Source organism: Aythya fuligula, chromosome 2 (genome assembly GCF_009819795.1).
Source record: "Aythya fuligula isolate bAytFul2 chromosome 2, bAytFul2.pri, whole genome shotgun sequence".
Lineage (NCBI taxonomy): Eukaryota > Metazoa > Chordata > Aves > Anseriformes > Anatidae > Aythya > Aythya fuligula.
The window spans coordinates 144,329,552-144,347,490 of NC_045560.1; the positions used below are offsets into that span (position 1 = coordinate 144,329,552).

Sequence of the window (17,939 nt, forward strand, 5' to 3'; positions counted from 1 at the left end):
ACTCTAATGCATGATGGAATATCTTTGTTGCATACGTACACTGTAGAAAATAATTATTCAATATGTCAGGCACCATTATTTGAAATGTAATACATTAATATTTACTAGAAAAATAAGGTTTTTTTCTATTTGTTCTCCCAACTTCTTTAATGAAATAAGTTAATCTGACAGTGCATCCAGTAGCTTGTAATATCTTCTACATCCCTGTGGCAAAATAATAAACTACTGGTTGGGACACTATAATGAAAATGATTAAAGTCAGTTCTTGTACACCCTTGTAGCAAGCATGGAGGCTCGTCTAACAGCACCTTTAACCAATTATTTAATATTTAGTTATTTAGCCCTATTTCCCTGAGCAGTTATGCTGAGGAGCTTTCCCTTCATGGATAGTTTTTACAAAGCTTTAAGTATTAAAAAGTACTATGAAGACATTTAATGCTACTTAGCAAAAGCTGGTATAAGTCTACTGAAGGGATTGACTGGTATGTATAGCAATGTTAAGCCTGTGGAGAAGTAACCTTAGACTTTAAGGTTTAGAAACGAAATATATTAAAATATATTAAAATAAAATACAGCAGGTTACCTTGTTCTACGCAAATTAAACCTTGAGTGTGGCTTCTGTATTAGAGACTTCACTTGCAAAAAATGGTTTTTCTAGACTAAAGTGTGCTAGAAAGAATGTAGTGATAAAATGGTAGCTAAAAATCAGCTGAGTCTGAGGAACATCTAGATGAAATTGCTGTCAAAGCTTTGAGGAAAAGGTGATCCTAAGGCATGTTGTAGGGCAGAAATTAGCCCAAATTAAAGAAAAGAAAATGATCTTTTAACATCTGTATATTTAACAAGTCTAGTTCTTATATACAATGTGCATATGTTCACTATACCCCTGCAGCAGTATATACATATACACATCTTTGCACTCTTGCCAGTTATGTCTCTTACACAATAGCAAAGGTATTAAATGTCCGGTAAAATTTTCTCAAAGTTAATCGCCATAATTCACTGCATTCTGGCTAGCTTTGGTTGGCCATGTCCCATACCACTATCTTCTCCCCCTTCTGGCCACCATCCAACTGTTCTTTTTTTCTTGGTAACCCACTCATTTAAAAGAAAAAATTAGGAGGAAAAAAAAAAAAAAGAAAAAGGAAGAAAAAGAAAAGAACAAGGGATTTAATATTGGATAAGGCATGCTCTCTATATGAAGTGCTTTATAGGTCTTCACAAGACATTACAAGCTATTGAATTCCCATCAAGGAAACCTATTTCTGTTTAATTGTGCTAAGTGCTAAGGTTTACTCTTTAGGTTTTCCATTCTTTTCAGCTTGTGCATTGTTCCTGTGTAGGCCCCTCTGGATGTGAGTTGTGAAGTCATACTTGTCCGTGCAAAGATGCTGGCATATGCTGCACTGGAAAGGTCCACTGTCACCATGGCAACTCATATGCAAAGCATACATCACTTCATCCAGAAAGACAATGCCACAGTGCACACACTTGGTAGAAAGTTCATCTTGAGTACTTCTATCAACTTTCTCTGTTTTAACTACATTCAAGGGACCTTCATTTTTTACATTTGGTGGTGCCTTACTCTTTTCCTTGGAGGCACCGTTTGCAGTTGGCCCAGGTCTGGAATGCTTTATCGCCAAATCTAGAGGAATGTCATTGTCTGATCCGACAGCTGAAAAATGAGGAGGCAGATTAAAGGTGGGATAAGGCACATAGTTTTGGCAAGGATTTGGTAGGCCAGGCACATGACTCAAGTAGTGTGGATTCCCAGGAACAGACAGCTTATATTTACTCCAGAATCTCAGCCAGTCAGCTTCACTCTGAAAGTCATTGTGTACGAATGGAAGTCCAAAGAGCGGGTACTGGTATTTTTCAATAGGGCTTCCAGGTGGTGAATAGTTTGGGTGTTTCGCAGGTCTCATGTATTTTTCTATTGGGCTGCCTCTCTCTGAGCTTCCTTTCCCTTCTGATATTGATGAACTGTTTCCTGGGTCTCCAGTACTTTCCTGAGGACTTTTTATCTGAATGTGCAAAGGTTGCATCCTTTTGTGAATATCCAGAGTTTGGCTGACCAATATTGGCTGCTGAGCAGAATGGCTTTTAGTCAATGAACCTTGGGCCTCATATTTACTGAGGCTGGGAAGCTGTATTTCTCTCTGATGACCTTCAGTTAAATGATCCTCTGACCTCCTCTCTAAGGGGCTTCCATTGACTTGTTCCTCACTGCTACCCCTCTGCTGTTTGTTTAGCTGCTCAGCCTGAAGTGCCTCCGGGTTAAGGCGCTTTCTTGTTCGTCTCCTAATGATCTGCTCACCATTGTTCTGCTTAATGATGTTTAAAGGCCTGGGAGTCTGCATGGAACACACACATAATGAACAAAAGGGAAAAAAAAAAAAGACATATTAAACAAATCTGCAAGACCATGCTCATGCACATTTATCTTTTCTTTTGTGAAGAGCTATATTATAAGAGTTTTATGGGAATTACAATTTTCACAAATAAGGAAAGTCAACCAAACTGCTGGTCCCTGGCCTGTCATGTTCAAAATAAATTATGAATTGGTTTGTTTTATCACACTAAGTCAACAGTCTTCAACATACTATACCTGTTTACTTAAAAGGGAATGAAATGTCCAAGCTGTTAAGGCACTTCTTATCCCTTACTCCTGAAAAATTCTGGGGTAGACATGCTGAAAGACAGCGCTGAGAGTTGCAGATGAGGTGGGAGATGCATGGCTCTATGCATCGGCGTTTTTCTGTGCACCATGTCAAAAGAGCTGGTACCAGGCAGCGGTTTGCACAGATCACACTACAACAAGAATTGGGTAATACTTACCTTGACACCAAACCCCCTATACCATGGATGGAAAATGACAGTGAATAAGTCTTACTGATCATGGCCACTATCACCTAGCAGAAGGGCTGTAAGTCCACTGTGGTGGTGAGCAGGATGATGCTGGTGGGAAAGGGACTAAGAAAGATGAAGAAAGCCCAGACAAAATGTCTCCCTAAGCTCCAAAAGGATGAAGGGACCTTGGTATCAACTCCTTCTCCTTCATCTCTACTGTATTTCTTCCTAAATGTCTTGTCCAAATGCATACATAATCCTATTTTAGTTGGAGGCCTGAAGAGTGCCCTACACAGTATTCCACTTACACGGTTTATTTGGAAAATTTCTTTTTAACATTGTTTTAAAATATAGGTTAAACTTTGGCCTACAGTCAATATCCCAAACAATCTGTATCTCCAATGTAATATGATTTTTATATATTTGTAACTTTAAATTAATATAAAAATATCCAGAGCTGGAAGAGCACTCACTCTACTACTTGTAGTGATCTAGTTTCTCTCTCCTTATGCCATCTTCTTCTCCTCTTTCACCTATTTACTTCCCTAATGTCACCTCATTCTTAGTAGTTAACAATGTATTAGGCAGTGCAGCTACTCGTTAAGATTTTACTTTTTATTAAAAATCTAATTCATAAGTATACACTTTGATTTAGAGTTTTAATATGCAACATTTTCAGAAAAATAGCACCTCAACCAATCTCTTCAAAGGATCAAAGTTGAGGCAAAATGATATTTAGAAAAAATTAGAATATTTTCTGTGTAAATTCTATGCAAATAATGTTTACAGTTTGCAGACTCAATGGCCAATTAATATACATTAAAATATACTCTATTGCAAACTCAGTGTAACTTCCTAACCTTTTCATGACGCTGTCATGCTGACAAGGTGTGTGAGAACTTACAAATCTGTCGATGTTGCTCACATTAAACTTTTATTTATACACTACAGAGCACTTTCATATGGCTTGAGAAAATCCTTTCAATAGTTTGGAAATACTTTTAACCTTACTCTTCATGCTACAGGTGTGAAATCTGATCCTGCTAGTAGTTAAAAGAAACATCTCAAATCTATAAGTAACATTTAAAAAAAAATCAGCAAATAGTTCAATAGATTATTTTGACTAGACTTCCTAGATACAATGGGAAATTGGTGTGACCTCTCCACTAGGACATCACTTATATCTAATCCTAGAATAATATGCTGTAACTCCTCACAGAAGTAGTTTGAGGATTTAGCCAAGGAATCACTAAGGAACAAAATGCAGTCTTCCATGACGAAGTTAGAGCTATTAAAAATGAGGAATAGCACCAAAATATAAGCGGTCCAATTCATGATTCTAGAGAGACCTTTCTGTGTCAGCAGATGTGAACATTTTGTATGTTTTCAGTGAACTGGAAGCAGCTTTCTTCACTTAAACTGCTTTAAAACTGCTTTAATAATTGACCATTTGAATATTATTACACATTTCTTAACACATTTGTCTGCATTAAGGGAGATAAAAGTGAGAAATTTGACAAGTTTCATGTAAATGACCCATAGGTAGATTGAAAAACTTTGAAAACATAAAGTTATTCAAGAGTATCATAGAAGTGGAAACCTGACTCCTAGCAGCAATCATTACAATCTTTGCATTTGTCGTTTCCAACTTCTTAGTGATATATGACAGACAATAGTTTTCTTACTAAATACCAGTGAAATAAGGGATTGTAAAGATAACTGTATTATACACATTCTTAATTATTGACTTGCTAATGAGCACAGTAGTTCTAGATAGTGATAATCCAATTAAAAGGTAGCTATGAAATGTGCAAACCTACTATAGGTGAATAATTTTACTCAGCTGAGTAGCGTAATTTAGTTTAATGGGGCAACTTAGAAGGGGAACAGTTCTATTACCTTGGATTTTTATAGTACCAGCCCTTTTCTTAATATCTGCATCATCTTAAACTCCTTAATTCAAAAAATACAACAAATACTCACTGAATTTTTCATGAAGAGGTAGATGGGTAAAGAGACGTGTAGATAGAAGAAACTTTCATCTTTCCAGTGTCACTCTAAAGAGTATCCCTTTACATGGGATTGTCTCAAATGGTGTTTCAAAGGAGAGATTTGTTTGATTATTTCAGACTCCAATTTACAATGGAGTTGCTATTGTACCACAGTAGTGGCAGCTTAATTAAATTCTTTGTGTTTGTTTGGTCAAAGTTCAATTGTAGATATTAATGTCAAATGTCCAGTGAATGACAGCTTATTGCCATGCTCAAACAGTGGAGCTAAAAGATTGAGTCACCTTCTCTTTCTCTATATGCATAAAAAGAACTTTGACATTGTATTGCTAATTATTATTGTGGGAAGCACATTAGTTTGTTCCCTAGGGTTCAGAAGAATTATCTGAGCTATGTTTTTGAATTCAGAACTGATTCTTGTAGCTTCCATTTGTTCAGCAAGTCATACTAATAATTATGGTAAATTCCAACACTATAATTTAGAAATATATTTTATAAAAGGGAAAAAAATGAGGTTGTCCATAGAAGTTCTACAAATAACTGAACTCAAATGTCAAATTAATGTTGCAAAGCCAAGCTGTTCTCCTTAAAGTCTTTGTGGATGATCATGAGTGATCAATTTACCTTAAATCAGATATTGTATCTAGAACTTTGAGAGTTCTCCAGGAAGATAATACTTTCAGCAAGATCTAGCCAAGATGCTGGCCAGAAATCATGCATTAGTTCATCTTCGCCCCCTCAGATTTCATCTGACTGGCTGGGATGTTCTGGAGCTAAAAAACAGTTATTGACCTCACAACAACAGGACGTAGAAAACAAAGGTAATGTTTACGACTGGTGATGGTCTTTCTGCTTTTGAAAACTGAAATAGTTTTCTTTTTTAAGTGGTCTTGAGTAAACAAGTTTGTTGTATGGCCTGTACACAAGACCAAGGATAAAATTCACAGAAACTGCTAATTGATTTAGAAGCGTATGCCTCAAGTTTATAGAGGCCTGGGCACTTGGAGTGTCAATGCATTTGAAATAGTTTACCCTTTTTTTGTTTTGTTTTTAAATAGAATTTCTAAAAAATGTTTTAAGAAAATGTACTCTCCCAAAACATAGGATTTCTGATTTTGGCTCAAAGCCTAGATTGTTATATTGCCTCATCAAACTCCAAATGTCTGCCTCAGTTTCCTTTACTGAAAAACAGTATTATTTTCTAACTTCATGGGAATGTTGTAAAAATTTAATTATGAGTCAAAAACTGGTCACCTGACTCTCCCATGTATTTCTATTAAAGATAGTGGGGATAACATTTAACTATTGGGTCTTAACTTAAAAGACTCTGAGCATTTTGGCACTGATCCAAGGGAACACTTAAGCATGGCTTTCCTGGACCAAAGCATTCAACATCTCTCAAGATCAAGCCGTGTCGATAAGATAAAAAGCAATGTAGACAATCCATGATTATTACTTATTCCATGCCTGATCTGGAGGGATGCTAAATAATTCTCTTAGAAAATGATGAGTGCCATCACCTGAGTAGCTTCCTTACTATTTCAGAATCTGCAGCATAGGAATTTTAGAAAAAAAGAGAACCAAAATACCCAAAGCCCATATCTCTAGGAAATTTGATGTGAGGAATAAAGGGGGAAAAGGAATGAAAGCAAACAAGAACCACAGCAAGGGATATTTTTGATATAGATGTGATCTCTGACTTGAAGAATTTTATTTTGTTTTTTGATTACGAACATGAGGGCTCTTGAATTTAGAGAGCTTTCATCACAACATTTTGTATGCCTTTAAATGGAATTCCCAGAAAAGAAATAATTTTCCCCTTATTTTGTATCAAAATAATTAAATGCATCACTGGTGATCTCAAACACGTCTACCCACAGCATCCCAGCCTGCTTCATAATGAATCACATCTGATCCCAAAGTGACCATACTGCAAAACCCTGTTAGGAAATTAACTGCAGGCCAGGGAGTGGTACTAATCACACAACCAGACAAGACCACAGCTGCCCAGCTTAGCTGTATAACCCCTTTTTTCTGAAAAAACTAGTAAGTTCTTCCTACCGAGTGAAGCTTCTGGTAGAGGCCACACGCATTGCATACATATCCACCATTTGCATTCTTTCGCCAGAGAGAGGTCTTTGTGGTCAGGCAATTGGCACAAAAAACACCCGAGCCTCTACGTCTCTGAAATAGGGAAGAAAAAAAAAAAAAAACACAGAAAAAAAAACAGGTCAGAGGTGAGTCACATGATCTGCGGAGTTAGGACAAATCAACACAGGAGTTTTGTCTCTAGACTGGCAACAATGACAGTATAAAACCACACTGCCCATAATGAGGTCAGGTTCAATTGTGCTTAATAGGCACCACTGATTTTCATTATAATTAACCCTAGAGTGATGGATGAGGTGTGTGAAACACCAAAGCCTTTTCAGAATAACAGCTTTAACTTTTTGAACTTCAGGTTTTGTGCATTTAATGATGGTTTCTAAACAGCAAATTCTGAAAACCACTCTGGAAGCTGACAGAGAACATTCTGTAAACTTCTCCTATTTTGTTCACTGCATTTCACAACAGATTATTTCTTTTTAGTTTGCTTGATTTTAAAGTGTGATCGGTAACAGGAATCCTGAAAACCACCATGTTAATTAATTGCAGTTTGTATCTGTGTCATACCAATTCCTTTAACAGAGATTATACTTCATAAATTGAATACACAATATTCAGTTCAAGTTGTTTCCACTTACTTTGGAAATCAGTATAAAATAGCATAGATTTCCTTCATCCCCCTAAGAACAAGGAGTAACCTCTGCCAAACAAATTAAAGTAGTTTTCTTAATGCGACCTCTTTCAAACTTCACCTGAAACCCCAGAAAACACAGTCTCATCAATGTATAGATATATTCCTTTTATTTTATTCAGGCAATGAAAGGCACAGTACAACTTTCCTAAATACAAATTGATTTTTAACCAGACTGAGCTGTGCATTCATCAGCTTTCATAATGATCCAAGAATATTTAAAAGTAGACACGTTTATGAGTATTGCTCGTTAAATTCTTTCTACAGAGTAATGATTTCATTAAACTTCTCATTTAAACAAAAGTCAGGCTGTGTTTGTGGGCACAAATACTAATAAGCAGGAAATGGAATTCTTTTGCTGAAAAGAAAATCTGAATTTCAACTCTGTTCCCTTTTTTGTGAAGAAAAATAAAAATCAGTAAGACAGCTTCAGCATCTAAGATAAGAATGGTCGAGTATGGGAAAAAAATGCTTGGGTGAAGAGTAATTTTATTATAAATTAAAAATTACTAACACGATAAGTCAAAATTTCAGGGTTTCATAAAATTTAAGTAATTTATTTAACTTTAGTCCATACTGTAGAAGACTGGTGTTCATGCCAAAAAAATACAATGGTTATAATTGTACTCTGATACATTTCAAATGGAAAGCTTTCTGCAGACATAATTTTGGCTTCAAGACTGGAACACTTTCTTGGCATTGAAAGGGCATTTGATTCATCGGGTGTTTCACAATGTATCACTAAAAAGACCTGGTGAGCAGCCAGTTCCCTATAGGGTAATTTTTCCATCCAGATGCAAGTGCTATCAGAGGCCCTCGTCAGCTAAACTAATTATGATCTTGCATTTGCTGATGCCTGCTCACTCTAACGTTCGACATCCTCCATTAATCATCAATACAAGGAAAATGAATGAAACGTAAAGAAATGAGGGCTGGTAAGCTGCACAGCCATAAAAATCTGAAATGAGTGCAATAATTTAACAAGATTGGGGAAATGTTTTTAGTGAGCACAAAGTCAGGCTAACAATTGCCCTTTCAAACCAAGAACACAATTTCATTAGTACAGCAGGTTGTGCTACTTTAAGGTGATACAATAAAATCTAGATTGTCATCAAGATAATCTCTCTCTCACCCTGTTACATCATTCCTTACTATGTCTCTTAAATCAGAAACAGTAACGCACTACATTTTTCTCAATTTGGGTAGGGGGAGAAATAAATAGTAGTTGATGTCCTTCAGCCAACAAAATCTAACATTGTGTATTCAAGACACAGCTCACTCTGGCAAGGCACACTTACCTCCAAGTGAGCTAGAGCTCCCAAATCTTTTTGTGGTTGCATATCCTTGCAAAACTTCACCTGGCTGCTGAAATATTTTCCTAAAGAGTACAATGAAAGCTTCACTAAGCTAACCCCAATTTGGTCCACTTGAAGGGTGAGAAGTTTCCAAGCGGAAATGACTGTATATGGCCAGGATTCAGACACAACTGCATAACTGTTCCTTCCCGTTCCTACTTTTTGTCTGTCAGTCTATGGTTTCGTGGTGTGGTATATTAAACAAGTGGAGTCTTAATCTGAGTAAGTCTTCCCAGACTTTCATTTCTGTTTGTGTTACTTGAGTTTGAGAAATATCCCCTACAAATTCATAGAAGACTTTCACAATATAGAGAGTACCTTAGAGTTTATAATCTGTATTCACATACACCTGAATGGTGACAGAAGGTGTTACAAGACTGAAATCCTGACCCATGTGGAACTAGTGTAAGTTTAAAACATTGAGAAAAGGAACTCCTATTATATTTTCACTTTCACTTAGAGAAAGATCTGATTCAGATTGGGTATCGATTGCAATGAAATAATATAATGTTGACAACAAGATACAAAATATCAAGTTGCAGCTATCTGCACCAAAAACATGCACCTGTGTTTATCTAGTACATACGAACTATTTCTAGAAGTCCAAAGAAGTTCAGCTAGACATCCTTCTCTATATTTAATGTAAATTTATCTTTCTTTACCTTGTTGGTCTCTTATTTCTGTGTCATTTAAAGACCTTACAGAAAAATGCACAATAATTTTTCCCCTGCCTAAGTGTTCCAACAAAGAGTAACATACACTAATGAAGTAAGAATTAAATCACCTCTAGAAAATCTTAAATCCTGTTGCTTTGCTGTTTTTGTTGTTGTTTAACACAGCTTTCTGTAGTGGGGACGCAGAGCTTTAAAATGGGCTTCCTGGGATGAAACAGGACTGCGGTAGAATCAGACAACGTATTATGACTCCTCAGATCCCACTAACTACAGAATTGACCTGCTTGTACACCTGAGACATTTTGATCATGGCTTCAAGAAAAAATGGAAGCTGTTTTTAAAGGCCTGCAATGCTTGTAAGTCATCTTCTCCCAAATCAATATGGGTACTTTTTAAAAACAAAACAAAACAAAAAACAAACAAAAACAAACAAAACAAACAAACAAACAAAAAAAAAAAACAGGCCTTTACTTTCCATCTTTCCATATCAAGACTTTTATAAAGCTTATTAGCCAACAGAAATGATAAATAGTTGCTTTTTGTCCTTGATGGTAATTAGTGATGATAATTCTACTTCATGAGTCTGTTTGGCTTTGCATATCCAGCTTTTGTATCAGTCAGTAACAATACTGCTGTATTTTTCCAGTAGTCTTAAAACGGAACTGACCTTTGAGCTCCAATTCAGTAAAATCTGCCCCGCGGTGATGGCCCACAGCCTCAAAAACGCCAGCCATGTGCTCAAGTGTTCTGCTAAGAACAAACCTCAGCCAGCATTTGAAAGAAATATGGAAGCTTTTCCTCTCTTTCAAACATGAACACACACTTATCATGGTTAAACGATCTCTTAATATCAGCCCAGAAAAGGTAAATTGACAGAAGTAATCACGGTTGGCCACAGTCTCAAATTAATGCCACTGGCACTAACTGGAGGTATTCATGAAATTTTCCTGTACATCCTTGTAAGAATAAACCAGAAGGGTCTAAATAACTAAAATATGTATTTACTAAGTCAAACTTTAATCATCTGGAGCTTTATAACCGCTTCGTTACAATCACGAATCCTGAAGGGGCCAGTGCAGCAAAGAGCCTGCCTGTCTCTATTTCCATTCCAGTTCCTGGGTCTGGGCATTTAATATCACGATTGTCTCAAATCACATTGGGCTGAAACTTGGCACATGTTTTTTTCTCAGCCCAGATGTAACCTTATTTTCATTGTTGTTGTTTTTGTACTGAAAACTTTATTTAAATCACTTCAGCTGTTTATAATTTGTAGATTGGCCCAAACTGGGGTGGGGGTAGGTGGGTGAACAGGGTAATTTCAAGTTTCTCAGATAACTGTCTAACAAACCTACAGCCACAGTGGTGTTGCTCTCAGGGGGGAAGGGGAAGTATGCACACATTTTAGTATTTTATTAGCAGCAAAGCAACAAATGGATTATTTTTTTATGTAACTTAGGTATGAAAGTTTGTAATTGTTCACTGAACATATACTGCAGATCTCTCTACTGTTTTCCCTAAGTAAGAACCATACTGAAAGCATGTAATTGCATAACAACCCTTGATATGCAGAGTATTTACTCACATTTTTTATGGTTTCATATCTTGACCATTTCAAATTGAACAAGTCTGAAACCTGGTATACATATCATCAAGTCTGAATGGTCAACGTTTTTAACTCCTTAAACAATTTTCACTAGTTACAAGACTTCATTTAAGTAAGGGAGTTATTATTAGTAATTTTTGCTAGCCAATAAAACAGCAGAGAATACGGTAAGAAGTTATTTATTCAGGCACATTGACAGGATCATGCCCTTGTTTTTCACACAAAACTGTTTTAGATTTTAAAAAAGATGTCATGCAGTTTATACAATTTCAAATTTTGTAGCCATGCGGAAGAGTCATTACACTTTACAGTTACACAAGAATACTTTAAAATGTACTGAACTTTCAGATAGTATTTCAATGGAACTTCATTTAGCAAAATACATATTTTAAAAGCCAAAAATGCTGCTCAAGAACTGTGGCTTTTTAGCTAGCTAGACTAAGCAAGGGTGCCTGACACTCTTCTAGTGCCAAATACATCCTGTTTTCAAAATTTCTGCCAGAAGATGCTTTTAGAAACTCAAATAGGCTCCTCAGGCGTCAGCCAAGCATTTTTCTTACATCACCCTCTTGGTTTTGGACATAACAAAACTCGTCTTTTTGCAGATTACTTTCACTTCCCCACAACAAATGACAATACGATGAAGCCTGACTGGATTTTTTGACCATCTCTGGCTTTCCTACCATGACAAAAATGGAGAACATCGTATTTGCCGGTCCACAATATAAGATGCAGAGAAATCATAAATGCAAGGATAAGCATATGCCTGACCCACTTCCAGAGACAAAGCTGGAGACTACAACCATATAGGCCTCGCTGAAAGAGGGCTAACCACTGGCTCTGGATGCTCTCTGGCAGCACGGGAGGTCCAGAGGGGAAGTGCCAGGAAGCCTGCACAGCCTTGGCTCAGTGTGAGCCAGGTGACTCTCCGTGGTCAGCACCAACTGTAAGCAGATGGCCTCAGACCCATAGTCGCCCGTCTGCTGCCATGTGGTTCAGAAAAAAAGACGTTTATGGCTTCAGCTGTATATGCTGCGTTTGCACTGCTGTGATTATTTTGGAGTTTCTTGCTTTACACCTGCAGGTCTTTCCAGGTATTGTGTCCACTACTCACCCTTATATGAGGCAGCCTTTAGTTTTCTGTGTTTTGGAAAGGCTGAGATTAACTGAAGTTTAAGACCTGGGCAGCAATGCACCATCTGGATATTGGAATAAGTGCTACTTTTTCAGTTTAGGATAGGAAAATAATCTTTTATCCCTCTTTTCTTTTGGCTGCAGGGGCACTCAGACCTTCCTAAACGTGTTTAATCAAAACCGCTTTCTCTCTCAACTATGAAAATAGCCACAACTATGTCCCTGTAAAGTTTCACATTTTAAAATTTTAGTTGCTTTTGCTGTAACTATGTCTAAATTAAAAAGAAAGTCATTGGGCTTTCTTCCCTTCATAACTTGGAAAGCTTTCAGGAATAGACCAGGCACAGCAAATTTTCAACCCCAAAGTGTAAGTTGTCAGAAAAAGAGAAACACATAAGGCAGAGTGTTAAAGTAGATCTTGTTTTCAACCTCAGCTATGAGTTAACAGATGCCTCTTGAAGTCAATTTAATGTGCCAAATCCAAAGTCTTCATCTAAGAAATTTTCAAGAACAATTACATTAGAGAGCTGTATTTGAAAGACACATAAGAAAGAAGTTAGGAAAGGCAAAGTAGAAATAAAGTAGAAATGTCAAGAGTAAAGTTAAAATTATATACCTAATTCATACAAAATGTTTAGTAGAATTTTAATGCTTTATTTTAACAGCATATTTTATGATATGTGCTGCATCACAAACTTAATGACAGGAATCAGGGGTTCTTTAGAGAGTCAAAAAAAACAAAACAACAACAAAACAGACTTACTGCTAACATCACTGTTAGCAGTATTAAACATCACTGTTTCACTACCAGTACAGTCTTTCAGAATTCTAACCCTGATTTCCTTAGAGAGTATAAATATTTTCATGTGCACGTAAATTGCAATTATTATTTTTTTTAACAGCAGCAAAAATGCAAATGAGTAATTTTGTCCCAGCATCTGTAGCATTCACCTGTATTTTATAATGCTGCCTTAGAGACAGTGACACTTCACTACTTAAAAAAAAACAAAACAAGAAAACTAAAAACCCCACCCATCCCCAAATAAGCACAAACAAACAAACAAAAAAACAACAAAAAGACAATACAGGCAAGTGAACTCCAATCTCTTTGTCTTACTAAGAAAGAAGAATTTTGCATGATTGCTACCAAAGTAAAACATTGGCTGATTAAAATAAACAAATAAATTAAAGACTCTAGATATGCAAAGAAACCATGAAATCAGCTGCTGCTGAATCTCTTTACCTTTATTTCCTCACCCCAGCTACAGAACACCCAACCTTTGTCAGTGCAAAAGGACCTGGACCAGACACCTTTAGCCAGAGCCTAAACTCCACAAGCAGGAATTCACCATCGTTTTAACCAGCTGTTAAGAGCCATATGCAACTATATATGATCACAATACACTTTCCAAGAAAACGTTCTTGAGTTATTAATTTTCATTCATTTGAGCATTTATCTGTGAAAATTATGCACTTCGCAGTGCATCTCCTTGTTAATTCATATAGGGATGGAGGGTAATTTCTGTTTCTCCCTCAAGATCTGTGGTGGCAAAAATATGAAGCAATATAACTTTTTGTACAGGTTCGACTTCCTTGTCACAGTTAGTGGCAGTTCATTTTTAAATGCAATGTGTGAAAAATATGTGTGATCTGCTGTTGGGCCAAATTATTATATACAGACTAAATAACCAGACAAATACATATTTAAGGCATGAAGCATTTGTAACGAACAGTGAGAGACATTTTCTGGTGAAATTGCATGTTAATCTGGTTCACAATGAGTTAAATATTGAATTTTGCTGGAAAGCGGCTTCCTTCAACTACCTTTTACTAACATATTTTTGAGGCCTGATCCTCAAATTCACATAAACTGATCATCTTTAGATCTCTGTCAGGGCTTTAAACAACAGTGACTGCAGTGTGACATGATCTCTCTTCTGCTGCATTTTGCTACTGACTTCCAGCAGTATGACACAGATCTCCATGGAGCCAAAATGAAAAATAATTTTAAAAGTTTTATTCACACAAGTGACAAAAAAAAAAAGGGGGGGGGGGGGGGAAGAAAAAAAAAAACAAATCTCTAATCTTGCATTTCACTAACAATAATGATGTCGTTTTGCAATAACCAAACCCTATTCAAGAGGAATAGAAATTCTCTCTCCAATAACTCACCGAGTCAATTACACAGGAAAGTACTGTAATGGGCTGTCCCCCGTCAAACAGCTCACGTACATGACTTCCTTCTCAATTACCAACTTGTCTGCATTGCCATCTGTAAAAACGAACACATACCTTGTGCTGCCAGTTTCTGCTCTTGCACTTCCATTAGTGGAACTGGCTGCAGCTGCTCAAGAAGAAAGCCCTGATTGTCTTTGTTTTCCCAAAACGCAGCACTATTTTTCTAGATTCCTTGTGCCTATCGACTCAAGTAATGTGCTATCTCTGCTGAGGTGTGTTCACAAATATTTAAACTACAGCCTGCCTAATTTGTGTCCTGTTTTTTCTTTACAGTTTACCGCCTGGCACAATAAAAAGCTGCCAGCAGCATCTCTCAGCATCTTTACAAAAAATACGATGTTAGTACCACAACAAGTTTAATCAGCTTTTTTTAAGAACTGCTGCAAAAAATTGCTAAGTTTCTGTCTAAGCTTCTTCCCAACTTTTTAAAGCAACTTGACCACTCAGGCAATTTTAGAGCAGTACTTACATGAAGTACTTACATGAAGTAGCCAAAAATAAGATTTATATGAAAAGTCCAACTTAGGAATAATAGCTTTTCTTACTAAAAAAAGGGGTAGGTAGATGTATTAGTGTATAAGCTGGACAGAGGGAGCCCGGTTTGGGAACTGTGATCCTTGCCCCTAAATAATATAAACTTTCCTCCACTGGCACTCTGCAGAAACAGATTCATGCAGCAGTTGCGATTCTGAGTGGCTGCCTGAAAAATCAGCGCCTGTTCCCACAGATTGCTGCTCCTTCCTGCACACTGCCTTCTTCCAAACGAACTAAGCTGTTGCTAGCGAGCGAACCTAAGAAAAAGTCATTATGAGCCCCTTGTATTTTTCTAATTTACAAACATTATAACACAGACAAAATTAGACTGCTGCTCTTCTGTTCAGTCACTGCATAGAAGTAGTATTCTCAGAACAGCCCTAAGCATGCTGAAAGAGACATCGAGAAAACTGGAAACGCTTCTGACTTTCATTTCTTGGCACAAAGCAAAAATATCCAAGCCCTGCTGTCTCCAATAGGGAAACTAAATCAATAGTTAGACTTTGTTATAAACAGGCTCACTTTCTGAGATAAAGAGCCAGTTATGAAGGTGCCTAAACATGGAATTAGGTGCTTAAGTTTAGGCATCAATACTGGAGGATTTATGTTTAAGAAGGCACCACCCCGAGTATCCCTCCTTTCATGAAGTAATCTCACTCATCAAATGAATAGATAAAAACGGAGCAAAGATACATCCATATTTCCTTAAACACCCCCCAACTTTGACATGGTAGAAGAACCAGACAGCATTTGCAGATCTCAGCTAAGAGCCAATATGTAACTCTACATATGATAGTAATTGAGGGTCCCAATCCCGCAAGTACTCTGCTGTACGAATGAGCACAAAGCTGCTGGAGTTCTCAGATTCTGGCATCTGTTCCCACTTCCATAGAAATCAGATGGGCAAAATTAAGTTTTGAGGGGGAAAAAAAATCACAGACATTTAAAAAACATTCCCTGACCTTATTAAAGTCCACGTGATCTCTATTTATATAGAAAATGGCTCAGAAAGCCAGCAGCTGAGAGGAGGAACTCTCATTTGTAGATTTTGGCTGAGGGCTGCCAAAATCAGCAGGGGAAAGGCTCCTCGGGGGTAAAAATTTCAAAAGCCATTAAGTGTCATAGAAGCCTCAGTCCCACTGACTTTTGATCACCTACATCCTCCCAAATTTGCACCCCAAATCTGGAAATTACCCTGGAAGAATAATTTCTATTTCTAAGTTACAAAATGAGGATCTAAAGTTTTAATGGAAGTCTTCAGGACTCAGGGAGGAAATGTCAATTAGGTGTCTACTTCTTGGTGAGAACCAGTGAGGTTCATTCACCTGGTACTTGTACTTTAAAAAATTCCCCTTGGGACCATTAATTTTAATTAAAGAAGAAGCATAACAAGAAAATGTTTCTTATGGACAGATATACCTTACACACTTCTTCAGGAACTGAAGTAACTATAATTTGAGTCTCACACAGTCCCCCAGAGAAAGCTGTTACTAGGGAGGGATCCAAAGCTGATCCAAATGTCCACCTATTATTTTCAATACATTTATGACTGCACTCTTACTGCCGATCTTGTTACGTGCTGTTGCTAGAATGTCTTCCATTCAGAAAAATCAACATTTGCCAACCCATACCACACAATTACCATAGTTATTTCCTATTGTAAGCTTAGGGAGAAACTGTGGTATCCCAGATACCACCGTGTGGTAAATATTGAAAAGTAGTGGCCTTTTTATAATGGACATTTTCATCTAATCCAATCCATTTCAAACACTTCCAAAGAACAAGACAATATAGCAGAGTCTGTGTCTAAGTGGTTGCTTCAAACATAATAATCTTATTTTGTCCTGCAATCCCACTTTTGGCAAAAATATTTGATGGCTTCCTTTTTGAAGCTTTAGAAAGTAAGAGTGGGCCAGATCAATGTTCAGTGTTACAGCCATATAGGAAGATAATGGGGTAAAAAAAGAAAAAGAAAAAAAAATGTGCTATCCATAGCTTTTGTGTTTGTATTTTTTAAAGTTAACCCACCTAAAACAGCTAGCATCCTCCCATGTTGCATCGGGCAGAGCATCACCAGCAGGTTAAGGAAGGTGATCCTTCCCCTCTGCTCAGCCCGGTGAGACACATCTGGGTCCTGTACCTGGTGCTGTGCTCCCCAGTGCGAGAGAGACAGGGACATACTGGAGAGAGTCCAGTGTAAGGCCATAAATGTGATTGAGAGAGCAACTCTCTTACAAGGAGAGGCTACGAAAGCTGGGACTGTTCAGCATGGACAAGAGAAGGCTCAGTGGGATCTTATCTGTGGGTATAAATACCTGATGGGGAGACTAAAGACTGAGCCAGGCTCTTCTCAGTGGTGCCCAGTGACAGGACATGAAGTAAAGGCACAAACTGAAATACAGAAAATCTCATTTGGACATAACAAAAAAAACTTTTGTGCTCTAAGGGTGGTTGAACATTGGAGCAGGTTAACCAGAAAGGTTATAAAGCCTTTACCCTGGAGATATTAAAAACCCATAGGGATGCATCCCCAAGCACTCTGCTCTATCTTGACCCTGCTCTGAGCAGTGGGGTTGGACGAGGTGATCCAGAGCTGCCTTTCATACTCACTGATTCTGTGAAGCTGGTGAGCTATATGAAACTCAACGATTCTGGGTAAATTGATCCTTTCTTCAACCAAATCTTTCTTCAGTGAGAGGCTGTAGATTGTTTGTTACTTATTTGTTGTATTAATTTCTGTCCACT

The 17,939-nt window shown here is 37.3% G+C and overlaps 1 protein-coding gene across 2 annotated transcripts in view; it reads right to left on the minus strand.

Annotated features, from left to right (window-relative positions):
• Positions 1–1,135: 1,135 nt before the first annotated feature.
• The window catches only part of TRPS1 (transcriptional repressor GATA binding 1), a 171,355-nt gene continuing 154,551 nt past the window's right edge, over positions 1,136–17,939 (minus strand). Inside the window, exons 5-6 of one of the 2 annotated variants that reach the window (XM_032181741.1) lie at positions 6,921–7,043; positions 1,136–2,354 (exon numbers count right to left, since the gene is read on the minus strand). In XM_032181741.1, the coding sequence (XP_032037632.1) occupies positions 1,293–2,354; positions 6,921–7,043 (1,185 nt within the window). In that variant the 3' untranslated portion in view covers positions 1,136–1,292. The remainder of the gene's footprint in view (positions 2,355–6,920; positions 7,044–17,939) is intronic. The other variant, XM_032181742.1, reaches the window with a different exon arrangement.